This window comes from Falco naumanni, chromosome 11, assembly GCF_017639655.2.
Source record: "Falco naumanni isolate bFalNau1 chromosome 11, bFalNau1.pat, whole genome shotgun sequence".
NCBI lineage: Eukaryota > Metazoa > Chordata > Aves > Falconiformes > Falconidae > Falco > Falco naumanni.
Window position 1 is genome coordinate 20,227,555 of NC_054064.1, and position 25,242 is coordinate 20,252,796.

Consider the following 25,242-nt stretch of genomic DNA (forward strand, 5'->3'; position numbering starts at 1 on the left):
GTAGCTACCCTGGAGTATCCTGCATTGTACTAGCAACATCGTTCTTGGATCAAAAACTCATAGATATGGCTTAGCCCATAAATGACTGCCTTATGAAACGCAAGGGTTTTATCCTCTGATTCTTTGTGTGACGGAAGTGCTGGTTTGACATATGAAAAACAAAAGCTTGTGTTTATAGACTGAGTTTCCTTCGGCGACGCGCAAGCATACTCAGCCTTACCCCAGAGCCTGAGCCAAGCTCCAGCGTATTAAGCAGGTTTTATGTAGACACTCAGCTCTGTCTGTATATATGGCCTTGCTGGACTAGAGGGTAACTGTAGATAGCAGTTTCTTAATAGAAATTAGTTCTTAATTTAATTTGCTTTAATTCTGATTTAGGTACAGACCCCCAAAAGCAGCCCACAGAAATGCTGTATCACAGTAGCTGAAGAAGTCCTTCTAAGATAAAAAGCAAAATACTGTACTTTGAAGACAAATTACTTTGACATCAGAGCATATCATACTTGTTTCTCCATCAGTGTGAAATACTGTATAGTTTTCAGTTTCACCAGTCAAAAGACCGCGGTTTGCCACTTGTTCAAACATGCTGGCATCTCTGTTGCACATTATATCATTATCAAAAGCCTATTTTTCCTGCTTACAAATACTGTAACCAAACCTTTCTATAGATTCTCTTTTGGCTCCCTTACTGCTTTTCATCTAGAAATTGATTGCTTTGGAGGAACTCATGAGTTCAAGACTTTTGGGCATCCTGCCATTTTATTACACAAGACACTAAGCAGTGAGGGAAGAGAACGTGTTGGAGAATAATTGCTTTTAGAAGGAATGGCTGAATTACTTTCCTTGGTGAGAAATACATGAGGGGAGAAGGAAACACACTGAGTGCTTTTGCATTCTTTTGTACCAACTTTGTATAAGGAAAGTTTTTTCAGCCCTGAGCAAACTGGTCTGAGCTCAGAGCAGAGTCTGTTTTGAGCAGGAGTTTTGACTACAGGTCTCCCAAAGTGCCTTCCAACCTGAATTGTTTCATGACTGTGTGAGGACTGAACTGTTACTGATCTAAGCAAATGAATCTGTAGATGTTTTCCAAGCTTGACAGATGGTCTGTGTAGGACACCCTTCTTTAAGAATGTTCACTGAAAACACACAGTACTCTGGGGTCACACAAAGGCCACGTGAATGGCAAGACAGGCTTTTGAAAGCAAACTTGTAGGAGAAAAAATGGACCTCTGACAATGAGGGCTTTCTGATCACTTCATATAACATAAAGGGCTAGTGACTGGCTGGGCCTCATCGGACAACTGGCCTGCATTCACCCCTGCACCTAAGCAGTACCATTCTCCTTCAATCTTAATAAAAAATATAAATGCATTGTGTAAACACACCCACAGCCACAGTGTATACATCTCAAACAGTCACAAAATTATACCCTTGATAGTCAGTAAAATCTCTTCCACGCTGCACTTCTGAGAATCAGAACAACACTCTTTTGAAGGCTAAAAATAAGAATTTAAGTCTGGTCAGGCATGAGGGTCGGATTTGAAGATTCTGCTGTGATACTGAGAGTGACAAAAGACACAGCTTCAGTAGATGGAGCTATAATGTGAGATCTCTTAAAACATTAGCTGACAACAATAAGCAAAAACTTGGACTGATAATTTCATTAATGTTTATGCTAGGTTTTTGTTGTAATTTCTAAAAGGTATTGTCCACTCTATGAGACAGGATAATGGATTACATAGCGAACTAGCTTAATCCAGATTCTGATTTCAAAAATGTATGTAAAATGAAAAAAAAAAAAAAAAGAGCATTTTTTAAGATACTAGTTCCTACTTATTTCTTAGTATGACAGATGTAACTGGACAGAACAGAGCAAAAGAAAGACAATTAGATATATATTAAAAAATAAAAAAGTAACTACTTAAAAATACAAAATGTTAAGAATTTTTTAAGGTAATAATCAAATGCATCACCCTGGAAGATCATGCTTCTTTCATAGCCAACACACAGAGGGCCATTTCTGGTTTGGAAATCAGAAGGTACTAGACATGAAAAATGGTATCAGTAAGAATTCTGTCTTTCTAGCACCTGAAACCTATGGCATTTTCAGAGAGGGAGCATCTTCAAGTCAAATTAACTTTTTTTAAAAGTGAATGTAATAACCTGCACTGAAGACTAATGGATTCAAATTAGTTGCAGGTACAATGAATTAGTAGCCAAACAGAGCTAGATTTTGCAATAATTATGATAAATTTCCCTCTGTGAGCAATAGATAAATACCATTTATCAAGTGTCTACTACAGAAAGATATACTTGTATTATTTATATACATAAGCTTACAAATACAGTCCATTTTCATATGCAGAGCTAGATTATCTGTGCATCTGTATGTATACACCCACTGACTTTGGTGAAGTAATGCCTCAACCTGATTGAAAAAATAAACTATCTTTCTTATGTTAATGAAACAGAACATCCTGGGATCTTTTGCTTAAACAACCTTTGGTAGCCCAATATGTTTGCTCCATCTGTGAGAAGCAAACTCCAGTAGTTTGGGCTGAATTAAAAGTCAAACCAACATCACCCATTCCTTGGATATGAATGAATACAGATCTACACAGAAGTCAAAATACTCAGGCTTTTCTGACCACAGATTACAGGAGTGCACTGTTTGTTTTATAGCCATGAACCTGCTCAATTGAATCACGTCCGCCTGAGCTTAGCAGCTTAAAATTCATTCCACACAGCCTGCAGTGCTGACATGGATATGATAAGACAGAAGAACAGAAACACCACTCTGAAGTAACCTAGCTGAACTGCACATGTTCTGACCCTTTTTGAACTCCCCAGAGCTTTTGTTACCTGGCAAATGCAGCTCTAAAACTGCTCTTGTATCTCCAGATCTTTGCTCTTAGCCATGCAGAAGCCTATTTCTCTTTGGGACTAGCAGCGAGAGAGGTGCTCTCTGAAGGCTTCTAAATGAGTGTGCACACTGAACTCTCACTGAACTGAATTAATTATTAAAGATGCAGATGGAGCTGTCCAAATGATAAGAACAGCTCCTGACGTATCATGATCCAAGCTTTCATTAAACCATTTCAGGCATACTAATGGTTTCCCACCGCTCATTACTTACATGCTCTTTTCTCATAGATATGATAACCCTGGTGCCCAAAGGCATGACAGGCTATGGAAATAGTGAAGTTGAAAGTTCCTCAGAAGAGACGTACTGAGGAATTTCATACTTCCCATCCTCATTTTGTACAAACCTGTATACAAGTGCAAATGCTTCTAAACTCAGAGAAGAATTTGTAAATAAAAGTAGTAAGCAATATTGTCAAAAAAGAGTTCATGTGCATTGACAGTACTATTAAACTGGGAATCAGAAGTGATTTGATTAACGTGCTAAGAAGCTTACCAAGGTGAAATTCTCACATGCTACTGACACTAAGTAAGCTACACTACAAATATGGCTCTTCGGTTACACTGCACCTGACTTACTATTTTTCAGCCATTACACTTCTCACACTTCTTCCTCTGGTCTCTCTTGCTTTCTCAGTTGGGACAATTAGAGGGCAAAGCAATTGCTAGAGAAGAATTACTCCCAGGAACTGTGGTGTGATTGCTACCTGCTGTTTCATATTTTTGAAGTTGGGAATACTGCTCCCAAAGGCCTTTTGCGTCTCAGCCTAAATGATTTGCTGGAGGATAATAATGTCATGGCCAGTAAATAATAGTGAACTATGTCTGTACATGGTCAATATGATTAAATGTCCTTCACCTCTATTCTCACTCTGACCTGGTTATGAGGAAGTGAAAAAGCCGTCAGCAAAGCCCAAAGCCTCCCATGTGAAATGTTATTTTAAAGCAAAGGAGAGAAATAGAGGTGACTTAGCAAAATACTCCCAAGTAACGATAAAACAAAAAGCTAGACACAAAAAGCAAAATTATCACCACACAATCAGACTTGAGGTAACTGAACTATCATGGCATGAAACTTAGAACAATTTTCTAGTAATGATTACAACTGCAAGAAACAACTTTGTGTTGAAAAATACTATCATATAGAAAATACTAAGCATACTTTTCAATTGTAATTGTAGGTTTAATTACAAAAGAATCCCTATCATCCTGAGACTTGATTTAATTTAAATGTATTAAGAATAAACTCTGTACAATTCTTATGGCCTATAGTTAAGCCTTACAAACACTATAATTTTTCTAATTCAACTCATACACACAAGTGTTGGCATCTATGCCTATTCTTTGAAAATATGCCAATGAACTCAGACAACTTCTACACTGCACAACTATCTTTTCTGAAGTGACTGCTCGAGGATCAAAATAGTTTTTGGTATAAACAAAGAGTAAAACCATCCTAAATATACATAAGCTTATTTCAACACTGAAGATACCAGGAAGGAATAAAATAACTACAATAGATTGGCTGGGTACATTTTTTCACAGAAAGTTCCATAAACAAAGTATCAGTTTATTTTTACACAGAAAAGTAATGTAAACTGTAAGCTACAAAAAGTGTTGAAAGAGTACATCTGGCATATAGATCTATAAAAGAAATTTCAAAATTATGCCCGATGCATGTACTTCAGGCTAAAAGATATTTATGACAGAATACAATTTCTGAATTTCGAAATTCAAGGGAACTGAGCTTCTGTTAACATTTCACAACTCTACTACTGTATAAAGCCAGGGGAACAGGTAACTATTTAGACTTTCAAAAGCATGGAAACAAATTAATTCATCCTTCCAAACTATCAACTCTCTATGTACATAGTCTATGTTCCCAGCACCAGCCTTCTAGATAATTTCCCACGTATAGCCAGGCTTTAAAGACTAGACTTTAAAACTAGCAGAGAAAAACAACATGAGCCAAAATGTGCATCTTGCGTTCACTTTCCTTTCAAATTCTTATGTTGTGCAGTGTTGGTATTATTAGTCTGAAATAACAGAGAGATGTTTTTTCCCTGGGTTGACAGATGACTATGTGCTTTTTACCTGGAAGTGCTCAGAGAATGGATAATTGATGTATGAACACAACATTCAGTCTTAAATGGACAATGGGGCACACAGCTGTGGGTATACAGATGGGTGTGCATGCATACGACTTTACTCAAATGATTGCAAGAACATGTGTATGCTTTCTACTGGTTACATAATATTCTACTATTTATACTAAAACAGATGAACTGTGTACCTGACATGCATTACATGTAGCATAAATACACACAGAAGTAGTCATGGAAAAATATGCATACACATATGCAAATACACATACAAATACTGTGTAAGTGTAATGAAATATAAGGTTCATTTAATTATCCAGTGCATTAGAATGCCCTTTAGAGATAATTCTGTTGGATAATTAGCAGTTAAATTCTGGAATGTGCACAATAGTGACGCAATTGAAAGCAATAACAATGGTTTCTTTAAAAAAACCCTTGTGTTTAGTACTTCATTGATTTTTCATATGACTATGACTACACATGTCAATATGACCTTCAGAGTTCAAGCCATTAGCAAAAAATGGCTATGCTGAAGTGCCACCACAGCTCTGACAATTAATCATTTCGTCAGCACTCTTTAAAGATTTCTAAACATTTATATAACCACTGGTCACGTTACAAATTGTTTGTAAGCATTTTCATGAAATGTCTTGTGAATAAGGATAGTATTGACAGATGTTATTCAATCTTTTTAATTTTGCTGTGAGGCAATCTAGAAGGAAGGGAAAAAACAAAGTTCTTACCAGAATAATAAAGGTAACAGGTCCAATGAAACTCCAGATAAAATAGTTATCTACATGGAGCCAGCAACTATCATGGAAAAAAGAGAATGAGAAGTGAATTGCTTTAGAACTTTAGTTCAGTACATGGAAAGTGCAAAAATACTTCTGAAGCTAACATTTTGTCAGTAAATGATAGAGGTTGCACAGTACCACTTAGTCCACGGACAATTTCTCTCAACCTGAAACTCTTCTGATGAGTCCTGTTTAATAACACTATTGAACTTGAAACTACATCATCAGAAATAGTTAATACATAAGAAGAAACAAAACCAGAATGAGCTTGCTCTCCTTTCAGTCAAAAGGTTCGGTCACAGGTGCTATCATGGACTAATAAGTCTAACAACAGTAAATATTTTTCACAGCTTTTCCATGTAATCTTCAAAACCTACTTTTAACTTTGTATCATATCCAAAGTGCTTACTCCTGAGGAACACGAGACAGAAAATGTTCAGATGCCATGTTCTGCTGAAAACTAATATGGTATAAATAAAATGCACCAACCGGGAGTTGAACAGTAGAGAAAGAATACATATGATACCAGACTAAATGACGTGTAAACCTATTAGGGCCAACTTCACTTGGTGATTCTTTTTTCATACAGCCTACGTCCCAGCTGAATTGCTCTTACTTGTCTTTCATCAGGAGCAAAATCAAGCAGCTTTCTTGTAGGCAACAGTAACTTCTTATTTTGTAACTAATTTCATCAAAGGACAAAGTAAACACTATGGGAAGGCAAATTCATGCCTCCAGCAACTCAGATCCTCAGAAATTTTTTCTGTCTACCTTCTGTCACTTTCTATTTCGTATTTTTGTAAATAAAAGGCAGTGGCTAATTTTAATCCTGCTATACTCGCCTGGTAAAATATTATGGAAATGAAACATACGGTTTGGAATACTGTACTGTTACAATTCAGGGCAAGAGTTAGCTAGAGGGGCAGCTGAACAAAGAGATCTAATGAAGCATTAGCTTAAAAATGGGTGGTTAGGCCTGTCAGATACTTTAAGCTGAGAATTTTTACTTAATATACATTTGAGACCAAAAAGTTATTTACTTTTTCAATTTGTTTCAGGTCAATCTTTTGTGTTAAAAGAAAGACCATAATTTTGAATCGGCTTCTCTAGAGTATAAATCCTCTGAACCTAGAGAATTACAAAAGACTTGATTGTAATTTGTGCACAGCATTGCCATTCTCTTACCAATAAAGCTTTCAGATGGTATTTTAGGCTGTCAGGGACCCTCTGACAGCTAATAGGCTTTAAAAAATTATTCACTTGAAAAACACTCAGGTCACTTGCAATTACTTACGCTTTCTCTGTTCCGTAGCTCTTATAGTCAATAGCTGCTGAGACACCAACTACTGTAGCAGGGAAGAGGTAGCCAGCAACATAATAGTACTTCTTCCTAGAATATTCACTTTCAAATACTTCTACTAACATTAGATAAAGCTGCACTCCTTCTAGACACATCCAGGCAAAGGCTGCCAGGAAGAAAAAGTGTAAGAGACCTGCGAATATTGGACATGCAATCTGCAAAGAAAAAGAAAGATGGAAATATGAACCATAAAATCTTCACATCGTTACATCTCCAATAGTGTGTAATAGAACAGGATATACTTCTATCAGAGATCTTTCACAAATTCAGGAGCATTTTCCCTACCTGAAAACAGATACTGAACATTTGAAAATACTAGTGTGTGCTCAGTAGCTACATAAAGTAAATTCGCTAAACAGTGTGAATGAACATAAGGAAATTGTGCCCTTACTGCCGCCACCCCCACCCGCACCCCCTTCAATTACAGAGTAGACTTTTCAATTTTCTAAACCACTCTTTAATTTTTAGGACTTACAGTTTAGATAATCCAGGACATAACAGTTGGTTCTAGATGCATAATGTAATACTGCTTATTTAAAATTATGAAGCGGCCACCAAGCCATTTTTATCTGATGCAATTTGGAAGCCTCTACTGTCGTAACAGAAATCAATCCAATTTCTCTCCCCTTTGGCTGAGTTCTGGATGAAACTACACTGAATTACTAGATTTCAACCCAAATGAATCACTTCAGAATTAAATTTCACCAATACTGCCAAAATGAATGCATGAATGTGCAGTGTAGAAAATGTAAATATATAGATAAGGCTCTGTACTAATGTGTGTGTATATATATATATATATATATAAGGTAGTCAATAGCTGTTGAGACATATGAATATATAGAGAAAAGATATATACATTCATCTCCTCTTTCAAAAGTTTAACCACCTGCTTCCTTCACAGCCAATGTTTCTCAACTGAAAATGACAAACATTGCAGTAAGTGGGAAATTAAGGCCACAGTGATAGTTTTGATGGGTATAAATACTATTTATGAACATGTCTGTCTTATTTTCATACTGAGATTTTATTTCAGCTTTGCTGTGTCAGAATGCCGAAAGCTTGGCTGTGTTGTCATGTTTTAATTCAAATCCATTTCAAACAGTCATTTCAGAGAACCAGATCAGTACACACAGAGAAAACTTACCTTGTACTCTGTCTTATCGATGCCTATTAGGAAAATGAACTCAGCAATGAATAGGTTGATACAAAGGTTCTTGTGAATAGTGTTACGATCACTTTGCAGGCCACGGAAAAAACAGAATGTGAAGATGCAGATGGCCAGGCAAACAAGAGAGATGACAATTCCCACCCAGGTGATGACAGTGAGGAGCAATTCGTGCACTCCATCTTTGTACTAGAAATAACCAAGAATGGAGAAAATTAATATGACTCTTTATGAGTATAAACAAAAACCTATTTTCACAGGTAGCATCTAGAAAAGTTACTTGTTCATTACATGAGATGGGCAAAATGTACTCAGTAATTTCTCAGTTTCAGGTCAGCTTCCTAGAGGAGCAGGTCTGAGAGAAAAAATGTGACTATTTCAGCCAGATCAGATGGCATTTCTACTTTTTCTACGATCAGATAAAAACAAGTAGAAGTAACACTTTGAAAGTACCTCTAGGCTCTGATATAAACAAAGAGGAAAGCATTCCCTGGGACCTCCTATAAAAGTACACGTTCTTTCCTACAGACCTGCAACTCCAAGCTGAGAAGAAAGCAATGATTTACACACAATTAGGACAAAATGCAGAATATGTTACGTGTGTAATTCTGACTCTAATTTCACATTTAGCTAAAGAAGGTTCCTTGCTTCAGTTGGAACATAATCACTTTTGTCATCTTGGTTATCTTTTCAGCAACCTTTCTGAATACAATAGCTTAATGAGAAGTCTCATATCCTTGCAAATATTGCATGCTCCGGACCCCGTGACATCCAGTAAGTGCTTCAACTAGACAACAAAATCTCAGAGTATGAGCAGGCACTTAAACAACCCCTATGGAAGCTCCTCGACCTTCCTGCTCTCAGAAGAGCTGGCCCTTGCGCTTCCAGGGAATGGCCTGCACAGCTGCCCCTACAGATAGTCTCCAGCTGTACTGATGGGGAGTCAGTAAAATGGTTGTAAGGTTGGTCAGTAACTTTAAAATACGACTTGAAGAAAACTCTTGTCCTTCCTTCATCTTCTTTCCTGCTATTTTGCTTGTAACTTTATCGATGAGGAAGAAAAGTACTACAGTAAGTGAACTGCTTTGGCAAGAGTGGGTAGAAGCTACAGATAGTTAGGAAACTTCAGCAATATTGAATCTTGCTAAAAATTTAAAGCTAAATCTTTAAAAGTTTGTTCCCTGCCAATGGCTAGAAACATCATTACCTACCACAATTTCCCGATGAGCCATAAGAATTGCAAAGTTGGTTAGGTGACTGCAAGCACATGTTGTATGAGTTTTATTTGTGTCAACCAGTTTGCAACCTTGAGTTGACCAGTATCCCATCATAGTCCTCTCTGAGTAGTTCCAGAAGGAACAATTTGCATTGAAATAATTGTCAGGCTGGGAGATAAAAGGATAACATAAAATGAGGATTTCACACACTAAGATGGCAATAACAATTGTTTAATATGTGTAAAGAGTAATTTAGATTAAACTTTGCATGTTTCGGACAATAAAGTTTTTCATCAGCAAAATTGTGGACTATGTTATACAAGGAAGACATCTAGTTTAAAAGGGACTTTATAGTCCGAAACACTCTAAAGTGTAGTCTCAATTACTGTAGATCCAATTTTAAACAATTACAATTTCCATCTTACGATTTTATGCACTGATGGTACATTACAGCCATTTTTGCTTTCTTCAACATTAGGACTGCAAATTTATTCTGAAGATATTTTTCGTATAATTGAGAATTTGAAAACATGATCTTTCTCCTTTGATTCTCACCTTTGGCCAGGCCAAGGTCATGTGAACAGACTTCAGAAAAAAGTTAATTTCTCAATGCCTATCTATTTTGATGAAAAACAATCGAACCAGATTCATAAAAAGAGGCAAAATTAGAGCAAAACCAAACCATATTTTCTCTATCATGGCTGTGATTATTTACTTTCCCCATGTGAGTTGTGAAAACAGAAAGAACCAAACTAAATGAGCAAAAAAAAATTTAAATAAATTACCATGAAGAAAACATACACAAATTTAAAGTATAACAACCAGGATATAATATTTATTCTTCACTGGATAAATGCATTTAAGCAATTTGTATAGGCTTCCAGAACTTGGTCCAAAATGAACGTAAAAAGTTACAGTGTCATTAAAACTTGCTACAGCAGACAATCAAGAATTTTGTTATTTTCTATCCTGCTACTAAGGTAAGAGTTAATTTTCAGTTAGAAACAAATTAGTCATTTACATTTTCATGTTGATTACTGAATTAGCTTTCATTAAGAATACACTTAAGTTCTAATAATCACTGAACCAGGCTCATTTAATTTTATGTTCACAGACTTAACTAAGCTTGTGTCTCTGACCTAGCCCAACATTTAAAATTCAAATGGAAAAAAGGTTGTTTTTCTGCATTGCTTTTCTCTCTTGCTGATTTTATGACCTTCCCATTAATTCATTAGCGTAACTCACATCAATGTGTTCCAGCGTAAAATGCACAGGATCAGTCAGGTACACCCGGCTGGACTCCTTGTTGATAGAGGCTGCAATGACGTGGGAGTTGACTGCGATTGTGCTATTCCGCCCAGCAAAGTCGCTGCCTAGCTTTATGGTTGCATTTTCAGTACTGAGAAAACGCCCCAAACTTTTGTAAATGATGAAAACCAGTTTTGCTAATCCTACAAAAGAAAAAAAATGCCATCGTCATGCCACAGAGGTCTACAAAAAGACAGCAACCTGCACTCTAATGAACTAACAATAAAGCATCAGTAAACAGAGAGGCATTTTCAGGCTATGGATTTAAGGAAAAACAACCAGGTACCCACAACCTTCCAGAAAAAGCCACAGAGCAGTTTTGTTGTGTTTTGATATTTTAACTAGGGGAGGTAATGTAAGTTTTATAAAAGTTAATGGAGTTTCAGTGCTCTGTGCCCAAGACTCACCGTTCCTGCTGTTCTGTTTCACGGTGCTTGCAGAGAGCTGAATTGAGTTGCCTCCTTTACTGCCCTGAGGAAATTTCAAGTCCTGCACCTGGCCTTCAGTAATGAGCACTGCAACATCCAAAACTAAGCAGACCAGAGGGGAAAAAAATAAAAGAAAAAAAAAAAAAAAAGAAGGAGAAAAAAAAAAGGTGGTAAAAAGAGGAGAACATAGAGAAAGTCTCTCGGCCAGATTGCAATATACCACATGACGATATTTCCCCCCACTCTTTTTCCCACACTGCTGTCCTCATTTGCCGCTGTAAGACAGATCTGTACGGCATGTTTTAAGCACACAGTTAATTTCTTTAGCTAAACATAGTGCACACTACTGAAATGACAGCACTTTAATAGTAATGAAATGAAATCAAACCTTGTTTTAATTTATGCCCTCAAAACATCGACTTAAAAATACCACACACAAGTTGCAAAGAAATGTTAATTTTGAAGATCCTGAGGTCTATGCTCTGCTAACAAATGTAGAACTTTAAGTACTGATTAAGACATAAGGAGTTTTTTAAGTCAGAAAATGAATACCTAAGTATACTTATGCCATATATTTAGCTAAATCAGTATTTTTATCTAAAAAAAATTCTGATTTTTCTCCTAAATCTAATTGTGTATAAAAGTATATAGGAAACCATTTTATTGGTTCTGCTAGAAAATATTTAAATTGAAAACTTAGATGCCACTCAGCCTTACTTAAGTATTAATTTTATAAGACACTGTATATTAGGGAGCTTTCATGGGATTACCATTGAAAGCTAGATTTCCTGGGATATGTAAAATCATATAGGTCAAATTGACCACTCTGACCTATATGATTTTACATATCCCAGGAAATCTAGCTTTCAATGGTAGGGGTCTAACTACAGATCTAAACTATAGACTGACAAAAGGTATGAAATTAGGGAATGATTTCTTTTTCTTTAAGCCACGCATATGTATGTGCACTGTGAATTCAGTCTTCTGTGGCATCAGTAATGTGTTACTATGACTTGAAGACAGTTTATCACGAAAAGTGATGTTCAGACAGTCAACTGAGGTCCATGGAACTGTTTGTGTACAACCAGACAGAGACCTTCTGTGAATCCACACACATTCCTTCAGAAATGAATGTGCAGTTACTTTGAAAATGGACTGTAACACTCCTCCCCATCCCAGTGTCTTCCTACTCAAAAAATAGGCAGAATCATCTTCTACAGTTAGAAATATGCAGATGTGAAATGTGAAAAGCCTCATTTCTGCAGTCTATTCCAAGTCTCCATCTCAGTACCCCTTAAAATAGCAAACTTTCAGATTCCTTGTACCTCGCTGAGACTACGTTAATCTCTGTAATAAGATGAAGGAATTTTAATTTTATGCATAGCAATGATTTTTGCTTTAACACATCCTGTGTACCAATATATGCACACCTCTAATACCAAACCCCTTCATTTTTCTGTCACCACTCAAATTCCAAATTATGCTACAACTATCTTCAGCTATTTTGTGGTCTCTGGAGCATAGCTATTCTGCATTATGGGAGATGTAGTTCACTGAGCACATTTTTACCTGAAGGCAGTCATGTTTAATATAAACATTTGGTGTATGTTCCGAATGCCTAAAATATTTAACTGGCAGTGTATGTTGCAAAAAAGTAATTTAAATTCATTAGGAACAGTTTGTAAGTAACAGGAAAGCATTTCTGCAGCTCTACAGAAAGCAGTTACCTCAAAAAATCCATACTCTGCCATTTAAGCACCCTTCATATCCATACATTCAGCTAATGATTTTTCAGAGGTAAATCAACTCTGCAACATCAACTACTTTCCATTTTACACTGTATTAATGACACTAAAGAAGAATGCTAATTTTGAAGAACTGAACAAGAAAAGCATGTCTCCCGCACTTAGGAGCATTACCTTTCCACCGAATGTTGTGCGGCTCGGCTTTCAAAGAGTATGTTTCTGTCTGGACTACTTTATCTTGACTTTGCACAAAGCAACGCACAGCGCTTTAAATTACACTTGAAAAGAATTTTACTTACCGATATTTTCTGTGGGCATTGAGACTCTGGTTGGTTCTAAGAGATTATCAGCCAAGACAAAAGCCCCTTCTTCCAACGTATCAAGTAGCATTGTGGCTGCATGGGCTTGTTCTGAAGAATTCATGTCCTTCCAGGACTCCAGAGCTTCAGGCCTGAGCAGGTTGTCCACTGTATCCACAATTGCCTGCATTCATTAGAAAACTATCATTAGGTCTGATTGCCCTAGGCAGCTGGGGAAAATTTCCAGCGTTATCTGGTGACAATTATAATACTTAACTGTCAGAATGATTTACTGTGATTTAATGGCACTAGAAAACTATTTTCAACATAAAAATATTTTCCATCCTCTCGCTGGATTAGCATTAATAGAAGTGCAGTTAGCCACTAGCACTGTGTGGTCTCTACGTGGTAAACATGCAGATTTGACTTGTCTTGTGTCAGATATATAGACGCTTATTAATGTGCTGGAGAATGTAAGAATAAATGCCAGAAGTTTTGCCTGAAGTTTTCATCTTAAAGTTAATGCCAAAATGTGTAAGTTGTATTTCAAAAAGCGAACACCAAAAATGGCATTCTGCAGTTTAGGCTAAAATGACAATAATACTCTTCTAGGAACTTAGTCCAGCTCATAGAGCCATAGCACTATAAACTCCTTGTCTATGACAAACTGCCTTCTTTATTACAGGAGGCATGAAATGAAGCTGACTCAGTGGATATAAATTAGCCCCAGCCACTCTCACTCCCCCTCCTATTCCTGTACCTGTTCACAGATACTTAAAAGGATTACTAACTCCCATTCCTGCACAAAGGTCAGTTAAAAAAGGAAATCAATAGAGCAAACAAGATGTCCACTGACTGTCCCTGTTATCAGTGAAGGCAAAACTGTAAAACTGAATAAAGCTGCCATTTTAAAAAGTCTTTCTTGTAACAACTCTATCATCATGTTTTAAGGTTCATTAAGCTGCATATAAAGTAACCGTAAATAAGGAAGAAGAAGAATTCAACGACATGATTACATTATTTTTACAAAATAATCCAATCAATCAGAGTAATCAGTTAATCAATTGAAGGCAGGCTCTTACATTAATGCATAATGTAGCTGTGCATTGAGTATGCTGTGCATTGAGTACGCCATGCATTGCTGAAACACCCTGTTTACTCTGTCCCATTTACCTAGTCATAATGTGTCATTAAGCATATATATAATTTGTTTGATCAATTTAAAAGCATCGGGAATGGAAACAGAACACATTGTACAAACAGAAAGATGTTGGTCTGGAATACTGTATCGTGCAAATAAACGAATAGGAGAAGTTGGTCAAGGCTATTGTCAGAGCAAGATTAATTAGCCTAATCCATTTTAATATCCTCTTTCTGCCTGCATTGTGAGCAACCATGACCTTCCTGGCAGGTGGAAGATACTTCGAAGTGGCATTAAAGCCTTTTTCCTTTCTCTAATGGGAGACAGAATAGGCAAAATGCTCACACTGATACTGCCGCAGCCATTAACTAGAGTGGAACAGAAATTGGTCTGCAGAGGCCAGATTCATTAGTCACCAAGAAATACAGATTGGAGCCTCTAATCTGAAGTACAAATGAATCCTCTGTCACAAAGTGGGCACTTGCTTCATTTGCATAGCGTAAGTCAGCTTTTGATTTGTAATTTCAAGAGGTTTATCAGTCTTATCTAAGCAGAGAAGCCCATTTGAGACGTACAGAAAATGACACCGGTTGGAAATTAAGGTTGCGCTACGGTTTCCTGTGTATCGCCATACAGTGCTGATGGTATGCGTTCATTAATATGGACCACTTTTTATTTATTACGGGGTCATCTTAACTCTGCATTTTTCCTGTGGGAAATGATCACCTGCCCAGTAATGTTTCTGAGGCATTCCCTCCTCTCAGACAGAGGTGAGCGGGCAGTGGGAAGACCGCACAGCCCTGTGATGCAGCCATTGGAACAAGCCCATTACTGCTCTTCTGACGTTCATGTTTACCATTGAAAATGAAGTAAGAAAGCTCAGTCTACTGAAACCACACCTGCTGGATTTCCCTTTACTATTAAAAAATGTTTTCTCATAAAACCATTTTACAATTATTATTATTTGAGAAGAAAATTTCTCCCCAGATCTTTGTTTCTTTTTGTCAAATTTTTGCTTAACTGGACATCTCCCATCCACTTCCAGGGCTGCAGGATAAAAGACAGAAGTTCCCTGCACAGAGAATTTTTTCTTCAGTAGGAGTCGGAATTATTTTATTATGTTACAACATATTTCAAAGTTCTTTTCAAAAATCATTCTAACATTTTATCACAGAGGGTATAAGTAAAAATCAGTATTTTAAAAGAAACTCTGAAATTATGTGCAATAAAATTTTTCAGAGCCACACACAATCTGTTCTAGGAGTTTTTTTCTCCTCTTCACAGGCACGAAGTAGCATTATTGGCATTGTACTGCAGAGCAGGAGCTGGCCACTATGGACAACCATTCTACAGCAGATGAAAGAAACTGAAAGCTGGGTAGCAATGTGTGGCGTGCCTTCCGTATAGCCTGGTTAACGGGACACGTGGCACACATTTTACTAGTACAGTTAGAGAAATATTTGTCTTTACATTTTATCTGGAAGTCACTGAATCTGGCCTTTGTAACAACTCTTAAAACTGTAAGAAAGAGTGATTTTACTAGGTATAACAATACACAAAGAACAAAGCAGGCTGTATAATGTACATTTTTCATGCAAGCAAATTAAGTCTAAACAGTCTTTGATATAAAATACTACCAAGCTGAAATAATTTCTATTAAGTTGCCAGCTTTTTCCCTCTACCCAGAGCTGTATTATGAGAGAGAGATGTTACTTCCAATTCAGATAATAACCATTTCAGCTCTTTAGTTTTAAACAAGTTGAGGTAAAAGAGGTATAAACTTTGATCTTTTTTTTTTTTTTTCTGAGTGTTGTACCTGTGCAAAGCCAACATTTGTACAGTTGATATGGGGCACAATACACATTTATCAAAGACTGAAATACATAGGATCATGCAGCAAGATGATAAAGCGTGGCAGGTTGCTGAAGCAGGGAGAAAGCAGGGTGACAGCACAGGAGAGATACCTTAAGGTAAGCCCTGCATGTCTTCTCTCGTTTTTGGAGCTTTTTAGTAAGAAAAAAGAAAATCAGAAGTTAGACACATTCTGGAAAGCTGCAGAAATATCAAAAAATTAGTCTGGTGTTTCAAATCCCGAATTTGAACTACAGCCTGGACATTAAGCTAGTTTCTGTCCAGTGACAACTATAAAAAAACACCACACAGGAAACGTTTCTCCCCAACCTTTATGCAGGTGACCAGGTATCTTTGCCAAAACGGTGGGATTTGTGTGAAAAGGTCAAAGGAGAAAATCGCTGTATGTGCAGTTGATCTGTCTCTGGGAAAACTCTTTTAAGGGCCACTAGGGATTGTACGTAGAACTACTGCCAAAACAATAGAGGAGTGCATGGAGCTCTCTCTCTAAAGGAGGCTGAAAAAATGTTTTATTTGTAGCTTGTTGACTAAGCTGATGTAGAAAGAGGCCAAGAAATACAGCATTTCCTGTGAGAAAATGAGGAATGGTAATAACATTTGTGATTTGTATTTAAACCACAAAGACGTAAGTTTTCTCTGAACATCATTCTGGAGAAAACACTTATTTGTGTTTTTTAGATATGCGTATTAAAGCATATTCATAAAGTTCAATTGCAAGTGATGTTGGTGTCTTTAAAAAGATAAGAAAGTGCTACTATTCTGCAGGAAGTCAGATTAAAATAAACCCCTGCACCTATGCAGAATCCCACTGATTTTATTATACGTTCAGGGTTAAAAGGACCACTGGATAAACACACTGATTTGTTACAGAATTTCTGAAAGCTAATGCCTATTTCCCTCACACTAGTTGTAACGCATTCCAGATTTTAATAAGGGACACAGCTATGTATTTTAGGACTAGTCAGCTATTGTGAATTATATCTTATTCCCTAAAGAAGGTAATTGCAACTTCCTGCTGTATATTTACTGCTCTTTTCTCTTACATGTTTATTCCAGAACTATAAGCATGTGGGAACAAAGTATAGATTAATACTTCTGAAAGGAAAAAAATAAAAAAAACTGAGGGCAATGGTTATCCCAGCAGGAGAAGGTGACAGGAGGTGTGTACCTTGTTATAACTCCTTCCAGCCGAGTCTTTTTCACTGGGCCGCAGTTCCTGCAGCTGAGCATCCAAGATGTCCACAAGCTGCTCCATCAGCCTCACTGATGAACTAACATCGCCAGCAAAGACCGGTCCTTTGGTGTGTTTAGCCAGTTCATTGGCCAGACTAGCAGCATTTTCTCCACTTCTGATCTGAAATGACAATTTATATTATCTCAGCAGGGTCCCTTGTTCTGCTTGCGGCTCCTAATTCCAATTCCCCGTGTACCTTTGTTGTGGTGAAATAACCATTTGCACATACATTGAAATCTGCAACTAATTGAGACCAATAACGTTCTCTTTATCTCAGAAGATTAAAGGTTCTTAGATCTGTGACACACAAAAGCAGTTCTTAACAGCCATCAAACCCAGAAATCAGACTGGGACTTTTGGGCTAGATCTTCTATTCATCCTCACTTTTATTTTACTGCCATTATCAGACAGTAAGAAATCTATTTGTTCATACTAGCGCTTGAGGCATTTGAAAGTCAAGTAGCCTGGTACTGACAACAAATTATCAAGTTTTCATAAACTTAGTAAATCTCAGTAGGGAGGGAAAACACAGAAAGTGGCTCTGTGCTCTAATCATACTGTTAACGCATTCAGACAAAGATCCATTTATTACAGTATAATTTTTGCTGAACCAAAAAACCTTGCTGTATACCACAGTTTTTGCTGCGTGATTTAGAAGATTTGATTTACTAAGCAAATATACCTTTTGATTTTTGAACACCAGCAAAGCTCCTTTGCTTTAAATAGCGATAAAACCATGTAATCACAGATTCAATACACGAACTGAGAGGGAAAGTGTACCCAAACACACATAGAAGCCCAACTGTTGGCCAGGGCTTTGCACACAAAGTACACATAACTCCTACTTTAAATGAACACAGAGTAATAAAGACGGCTTCAATAAACCAAATTATTAATGCTCGGAGTTAAAATCCTTAATCACCAGCGTACACCAGATGAAAAGGTTTCAACCAACCTTCTGAGCCAGCTGATTTACCCAATGTGAGGTGCAGTTGCTAAGATCAGGGCCTTTGGGGTTCCACATTCCTGTTAGGACCACGCAGAGATACGAGGCAGTTCCTACAACAGATGTAGAAAACTACAGTGAAATGGAAACCATTTTTCTGCATGCATTCAGGAAATCGGCTGCACTGTGCTCCTAAGCAATGTTAAATTCTGAATGCCGCTAATGGCAGTAGTTGACAATAATTGACAAAAACGTAAGGAAATAATGTAGATTACAAACAGCAATAAAAAAAGTCAGTGAAAAGTACCAGACGTTTTCTGCAAACAAACAAAAAGCCCTTGATTTTTCCTGGAGCTCATCCAGAGGGGAGCTCATAATGAGAAAGGCAGCTGTAAGCATATTTCACAACAGTCTTCAAGCAAAGCCCTAGAATTTGACCTGGATTCTCAAAAGCGCATGCACGAGGTAATTCTGCGGCTACGCTCAAATGCTGTTTGCAGATTAAAACTTGACCATTGCCTGTAGATACTGCGTTCTCCGAGTAACAAAAGAATCATGTGACAGACAGCTTGAGATTTTAAAAAACCAAAAAGTTCACCATGAGAGAGCGGCACATTGCTTTTGAAATGTCTACTTGAAATCAAGATATATGTTTAAAGGCAATACCTCGTGTTCCTTTGGGACAAGGGCGTTCGACCATCATTCCTCTTTGTGTCTGAGGCCAGCTAATCCCCCTGGCCTCAGTCGGTTCACAGAATCTCTCTGGCAAAGGGAAAAAACTTGTCACAGGAGGAATTTTGGTTGTGGAAACGGGTGGTGGTGGCTTGGGTCCTCTGCTTCCTTCCTTTGTTCCTCCAGCTAACGTTGTGCTTATGGGACCTTTCTGTGATGTAGTGCTAGTGGTTGACACTGTGGTTTTGTATAGCTCTGCTGAAGAAGTTACTGTCACTGCTGTGGTAGGCACTGCACAGAGAAAATTAGAGTAATAATAAAGTCAGTGAATTCAGAATTATATAAAAAAAGGTTCTTTACATGTTATTTATGTAGTTTTAAAGGACTCTCTGGTGTCTCCTTTCCTTTATCTTAAAATTACTCTTTTCTTATTGCTATTCCGGGTGCTTAAGATACAACTTTGACTGATTCCTTTTTTTTTATACTCCCAGCTCATACCAAGTATGATGTTTCAGCACATTCTCCAAATAATCCCTTCCATAATAAAAATTGATAGTTACATTTCTAAAGGCTGAAAGGCAGTACTAGTGAGTTATCAGTATATAATAAGCACATTTAAAGCAATTAAAGATTACTTAATCACTTTTGCAGGAGTAACTCAATAGACAGAATCATTGGAATCAGTGTGCCGTAAACAATGCAGTCCAGCTTTAACAACAAAGGCAGTGGGCTGTAACTAATGAGACCATTTTAAAAGACAGACCCCAAAACTTCAAGTCGCTCGGTACACACCTTCCAGGAAAATAATTACGATAACATCTTCCTACCCGGCAGTCATTCTGCTTGAGAAAGCTGCAGCATGCCCGATTAGCTCCAAACAGAGGCAGCGCTAGCATGTACGTGGTGTTCTCATGTTCGAACATTGCAGGCCTTAACATCCTTTTTTGATGTATGAAGACACAACTTGTTCAAGCCAGTGGCAAGCGCCTAGTTTAATCTTTTATGGAACACTAGGATCAGCTTAGGCCAAATCACTTCTGCCTGGGACTCCAGTGACCCACGGCAGGGGCACATGGCGGGTGTTGCCGAGGTGCAGCCCCAGCTGCGCCAAGGGCTCGGGCTTTGGAGAGAGAATACCAGTTAACGCTAGTGGAGATGACGGCCTGGAATTCCTATTCACGGCCTTCAAATGTACTCTGAGCAATGACTGAAACAATGCAAGTGAGCAAAGCAACTGAAAGACTTATCATTATTTATTTCCAAATCTTCATTAGTGTTAACAGTGCGTTATAGGCACACAAAAGCACAGATCCTTGTGCTGAGAATAAAGATCATATCAAGTATTTTTTAAATCCTAACTGAGATATAGAAACCAATTAAGCTATTTTTAGGATTAACTTCAGTAGATGAAGTGGCTTCTTTTTTTCTTTCTTCTTTCTTCTGCTAGGCCCTTGAACCCTGACTTACTGGACAATGCAACTTCTCCAAATTAAATCATAAACAAAAACCAAAAGGAGAGCTGTCTCACTTCGTTTCAGCAGATGTTTTTAAAGTTAGTGTTTTGAATAAGATTAACTTTCAGCAGGTCAGCAGATAACATTTATTTCAAAATCCTTTTTCAATTGTATTTCAGTTATAATACGTAGTCTCAAATCTGAATTTATCTTTTTATTTTCATATGAATTTAGAGTGGAGTTTTTGAACATCGTGATTTGTTTTTAAAGACTAAATGTAACAATGTGTTTTTCATCCCTCTTTTGCTCAAAAACGAGAAACAACTTCAGCGCCTGTCTTCTCTTCAGTCTCATTCTTGGCTGCTTCAACACTGTGTAATTGTGCCGGACTTGTGGTGCAGCCCAGCTACTATGAAACCTATTTAAATCCTCAGATCTGTTCTGCAGGTGCTTGCCTGACATCTTGTGAAACTGCTGTAATTTTCTTTTGATTACAATGCATCCAGCCTTCTAGTGCTTTCCCAATTAACATTTGTCAAAAGCATTTGCAATCACTTGCAGAAGTGTCAGGCAATGTCTGCTGAATCAGGTCCTGGAGAATGGGCGACTGCTGGGGACGGAGAATGATGCAGGGGACAACCAATTATTACTATCCATCCCCTAACATATCGTGCTAATTAGTACATACTTAATCACTGAAATGTGTATTAGCATTATTGCAATTACTACTCAAAACCTATAATGTTTAGGATAGCTTTATCTCATGAGCAAAATCTCACTGTAAGAATTCATAACAATTCTCTGAAGTTCTGAAGTAACAATTTTCAGAACATATTTTGTGCTGCACCCGGAGCTAAAATATCCTGCCGTCATTACACAACTTTAGGTAGAACAATTTTAATGCTACCCATTGAAATAAATTTCAAAGCATATCACCTACGATTCAAAAACGACCTGCGTAGCTTAGTAGTAGTACATATTTTAGAAATATATTTGTAATCTCACATTTTAGAAGGACAACTTCTCCCACCAAACTGAAAAAAATACAGATAATTTCTAAGAGATTTTCTCTTGAATTAAATTTTAAAAAGGACAAGTTAGCATATTTAAGAATGTACCAGGAAACTTCAGACAGCGCTGGAAGTCTGGGGAAGAAGAAGGTTGAAAAAATAAGAAATGATCCAACACGTCACTTTAAGGAATACATGTAGCTTTTAAAAGGCAGATCATTTTGTTTCTAATGACCTGTTGGGGAACTTAATCTGCAAGGCTGTTCTTCTAAACTGCAAGAAGACACATGATAGCTGCCACCACCTGATGTGTCTTGTTCCGAAAGCTGAGGGTGATGGCATCTGTGAGCTCCCATGCACTGTCTTGCAGAGTGCTTTATCAGTATAAGATAATGGCAGTGATGATTAATACACTGAAACTAAAAAGAAGAACATACTCCATGTTGAGGTTATTAACCTATTGTTCCAAGCAGCAGGGGTGAGCCTCTACAAGGCTGAAGATATGTAATTTTTGTCCAACACCAAGAAAGCCACTTTTACAATGTGAGATTCTATTTTGGACTTTTTGATTAGGCTTAACAAGCCTAGAAGAAAACGAAAACCTCTTCTGCCTTCTTCCTTTTTTTTTTTTTTTTAAGAATAAGTGTGTATTATTATCAGCAGAAGATAGTCTTCATAAAATAAAATAAAATAAAAAAAAAAAAAAAAAAAAAGAAGAGCCATAGGAAGTAAATTCAAAGACTCAAGTTGAGGGTAATTAATTTACATTTGTTTCATGCAGTTCCTAACAGCTGATGTAAACAGTTATGCACACTATCTGTTTCTAAAAATGAAGACACCACTGGAGTAAAACTTAACACCTGTTTAACAGTGTGATGTCTATAAAAAACATAACACAATTGCCTAGGACAGCAGGGGAATAGTAACTTTGTCTCCCCAACTGACAGTGAAGAGCAGACGTTGAGAATGCACACAAGCTATCTAGTATTCTTTGCCAACAGGTTTCTATTCTAAACTGGCATAAAATACAGTTTAACAACCCCTAACCAAACCAAATTAAAAAAAAAAATCGGCACCCAAAATACAACTCTAACCTTGGATTTAAAATTGTATTGAAATGCCCAGATAATGTGCCACTTCTGAAAACACTAATGGTCCCATTTTCATCTCTGGCATCTAGGTAATATTAGAATTCAGCTACATGGATTTTGCAGTTAAATGTATATGCTCTTATAGGTGAGGTATTTCACTGTGTTTGGACATGTGAAAATCAATGTGCCCGCCTTTGTTTTCAGAAGGTGTCATACACCGAGCTGCCATGTAAAGCAATGGAGACCAGAAGCCTGTGCAAATCCAGACTTCCCTGCTTTCTGCTTATTACCACTGTGTGCCTGTTTTCATGCTTCAGTGAATAGCAGGGAAGTTGCTAGGACTCACCTAATTACCTATAGGTTCCAGCTATTATGCTAGCCCGTACTCTATTGACCCTGCCAAATTCCATTTAGTCGAAAGCCAAATGTTTACACAGCCATTTATACATTTACACCCTGAAATTTATAACAAATACACCACAAAATTAGCAAAATATCTATGATCAAGAACTGTGCTATCTGGTCCCCATTATGTTGTCTTTACTTGTACAACCACTCTTTAATCAACCTGTAGTGCATCAGATTTGATATAACAGTAAAGATCTAATTTACTTAACAATTTGCTGCATGACTTCGTCGTAGATTCTTGGTGTTACAAAGATTTAGTCGCACTAGTTTCCTATTATTTCAAGCCCTTGGTGATAGTATTCTCTGAGTTTTTGTTCTGTCCACACTCACAACATCCATATTTTCCTGCAGTGATCCAATAAAACTTAATGATGGGTATCATGGTACAAAGGGGGAGACAACTTCAGTTTGAACAGTTTGCACAGTTAGCACAAATTGGGATGAGTGTAGATGAAATCTCTCCCTAACGGACTAACACAGAACAAAAGGATTTATCTTCTTTTTGTTACCAAGGAAACCTTACAATGTAATGCTCATATTCACTTTTTAGGGGGAAAATTCCCTTCATTCTTCCTGGTCTTTTAACTTAAAATTCCTTTTAAAAATCCTATTTCAGCGAGGATTCATTTGGTGCCTCAGATACCTCCTTTAGAAAGAAAATTACAGGACATATCCAGTAAATTTACCAAGGATATAAAACCTCAGGTTTGTTTCAAATTTTCATAGTGGCTTTTTGCAAGGCCTAATATATTTTATTTTATTTCTAAAATAAAGTTTTCATTTTTAAATGCAATTTTTACACTTACCCTTAGAAAATGTGCTCTTCTGCAATACCTGAGTGGTACTTGTCAGCTGTATGTCTGAAAACCATTTCTACATCTATGTACTATAATTCCCATGAGAAGAGAGAAGAAAAAAACAACACATGAAGAATGAGGTTAAGGGGGAATTCTAAGGGCAGCAGACCCCACTGTCAGGGTAAAACAGTAGCCAGGCTGCAGCATCTGCAGTTCTAGAGATCTGAAGAGTTCTCCTGAAGATTAAGAAAATAAGAATATGGGGAGTACATAACATGGACAGTTGCAAAAGGAGAAAACAGTGTAGGTTTGCAGCAAGGGCAAGGTCAACATTAGGTTAATTACAGTAGTATTTCAGAGGTTTCAACAGGCAGATTTTAAAATGAAAGAAACAACAAAGAGAAAAAAAGGCAGGTTTGGGGTCATGGATGAATCCAAGATTTTGGCCCTGGGAGCAAATGTAAACCCTTGAGCTCGAAAGTGTGATTCAAACGTGACAAATTCATCTTTCATGTAGGAAGAAAGACTGTTGTTTTTGAAGCGCTCGGTAGCTGGGTGTTATGGTGTAGAGAAGAACTGATAGCCAAGACAGATAGATAAGGGGAAAAAAAAGAATCAGTGTGTGTCTATATATCATTATTGCTCCCACGGCAACAGAAGGAATACAGATTGCTGAGTTTCCCACAATGGTCCCAAGTTAACCATTCGAACAGAAAAGGCCATGACTTCCAATTTTGAGGCACTGACCTTATGACACCATTAAATACTTGATATTAAAGTACCATTGCAAAAGACACTAAAAGAAGGTTCTTGTGTTAGGTGACTTAAAGAATGTTATCCTAACACCTGTGTCTTTGAGTAGATGATTAAGAAATCGGAGTGAACCACAAAAAAAACCAAACCAGAACAAAAGAAACACAAAAATGTCCTTCATCTAATGTGCTGAAAATCTAATCTCATTCCACATGAAAAAAACTTCAAGTGTGTTATTACACATACAGATCCTTTAACTGTCTAACAACAGAAGGACTGATTTTATACAGACTTTATGCCGAAACAAAGAGGAACTGAGAATATAATACAAATAAAATATAGAGTTAGAAACTGTACAGAATCTCTTCTTGGTTTTATAGCGGTACATCTCAAGGACAATCATTTTAGGTAATTTTTCCTTTAATGTAGTAGTCTTTAACTACAGGCAAATGTCCTAGGCAAAAGAAGAAATGAACTGAAACGTATTCTTAGATCTGCTATGTACAGATCCATGCAACACT

The 25,242-nt window shown here is 37.2% G+C and overlaps 1 protein-coding gene across 22 annotated transcripts in view; it reads right to left on the reverse strand.

Moving 5' to 3' along the window:
- Window positions 1–25,242, reverse strand: part of ADGRL2 (adhesion G protein-coupled receptor L2) — a 179,620-nt gene that overhangs the window by 17,116 nt on the left and 137,262 nt on the right. For 15 of the 22 annotated variants that reach the window (XM_040610963.1, XM_040610964.1, XM_040610965.1 and 12 more), the window contains 11 exons: window positions 19,203–19,499; window positions 18,546–18,649; window positions 17,525–17,710; window positions 16,449–16,487; window positions 13,344–13,527; window positions 11,279–11,401; window positions 10,809–11,014; window positions 9,558–9,731; window positions 8,326–8,535; window positions 7,113–7,333; window positions 5,768–5,834 (listed from right to left, as the gene is read on the reverse strand). In XM_040610963.1, the coding sequence (XP_040466897.1) occupies window positions 5,768–5,834; window positions 7,113–7,333; window positions 8,326–8,535; window positions 9,558–9,731; window positions 10,809–11,014; window positions 11,279–11,401; window positions 13,344–13,527; window positions 16,449–16,487; window positions 17,525–17,710; window positions 18,546–18,649; window positions 19,203–19,499 (1,811 nt within the window). The remainder of the gene's footprint in view (window positions 1–5,767; window positions 5,835–7,112; window positions 7,334–8,325; window positions 8,536–9,557; window positions 9,732–10,808; window positions 11,015–11,278; window positions 11,402–13,343; window positions 13,528–16,448; window positions 16,488–17,524; window positions 17,711–18,545; window positions 18,650–19,202; window positions 19,500–25,242) is intronic. The other 7 variants (XM_040610968.1, XM_040610972.1, XM_040610978.1 and 4 more) reach the window with 1 other exon arrangement.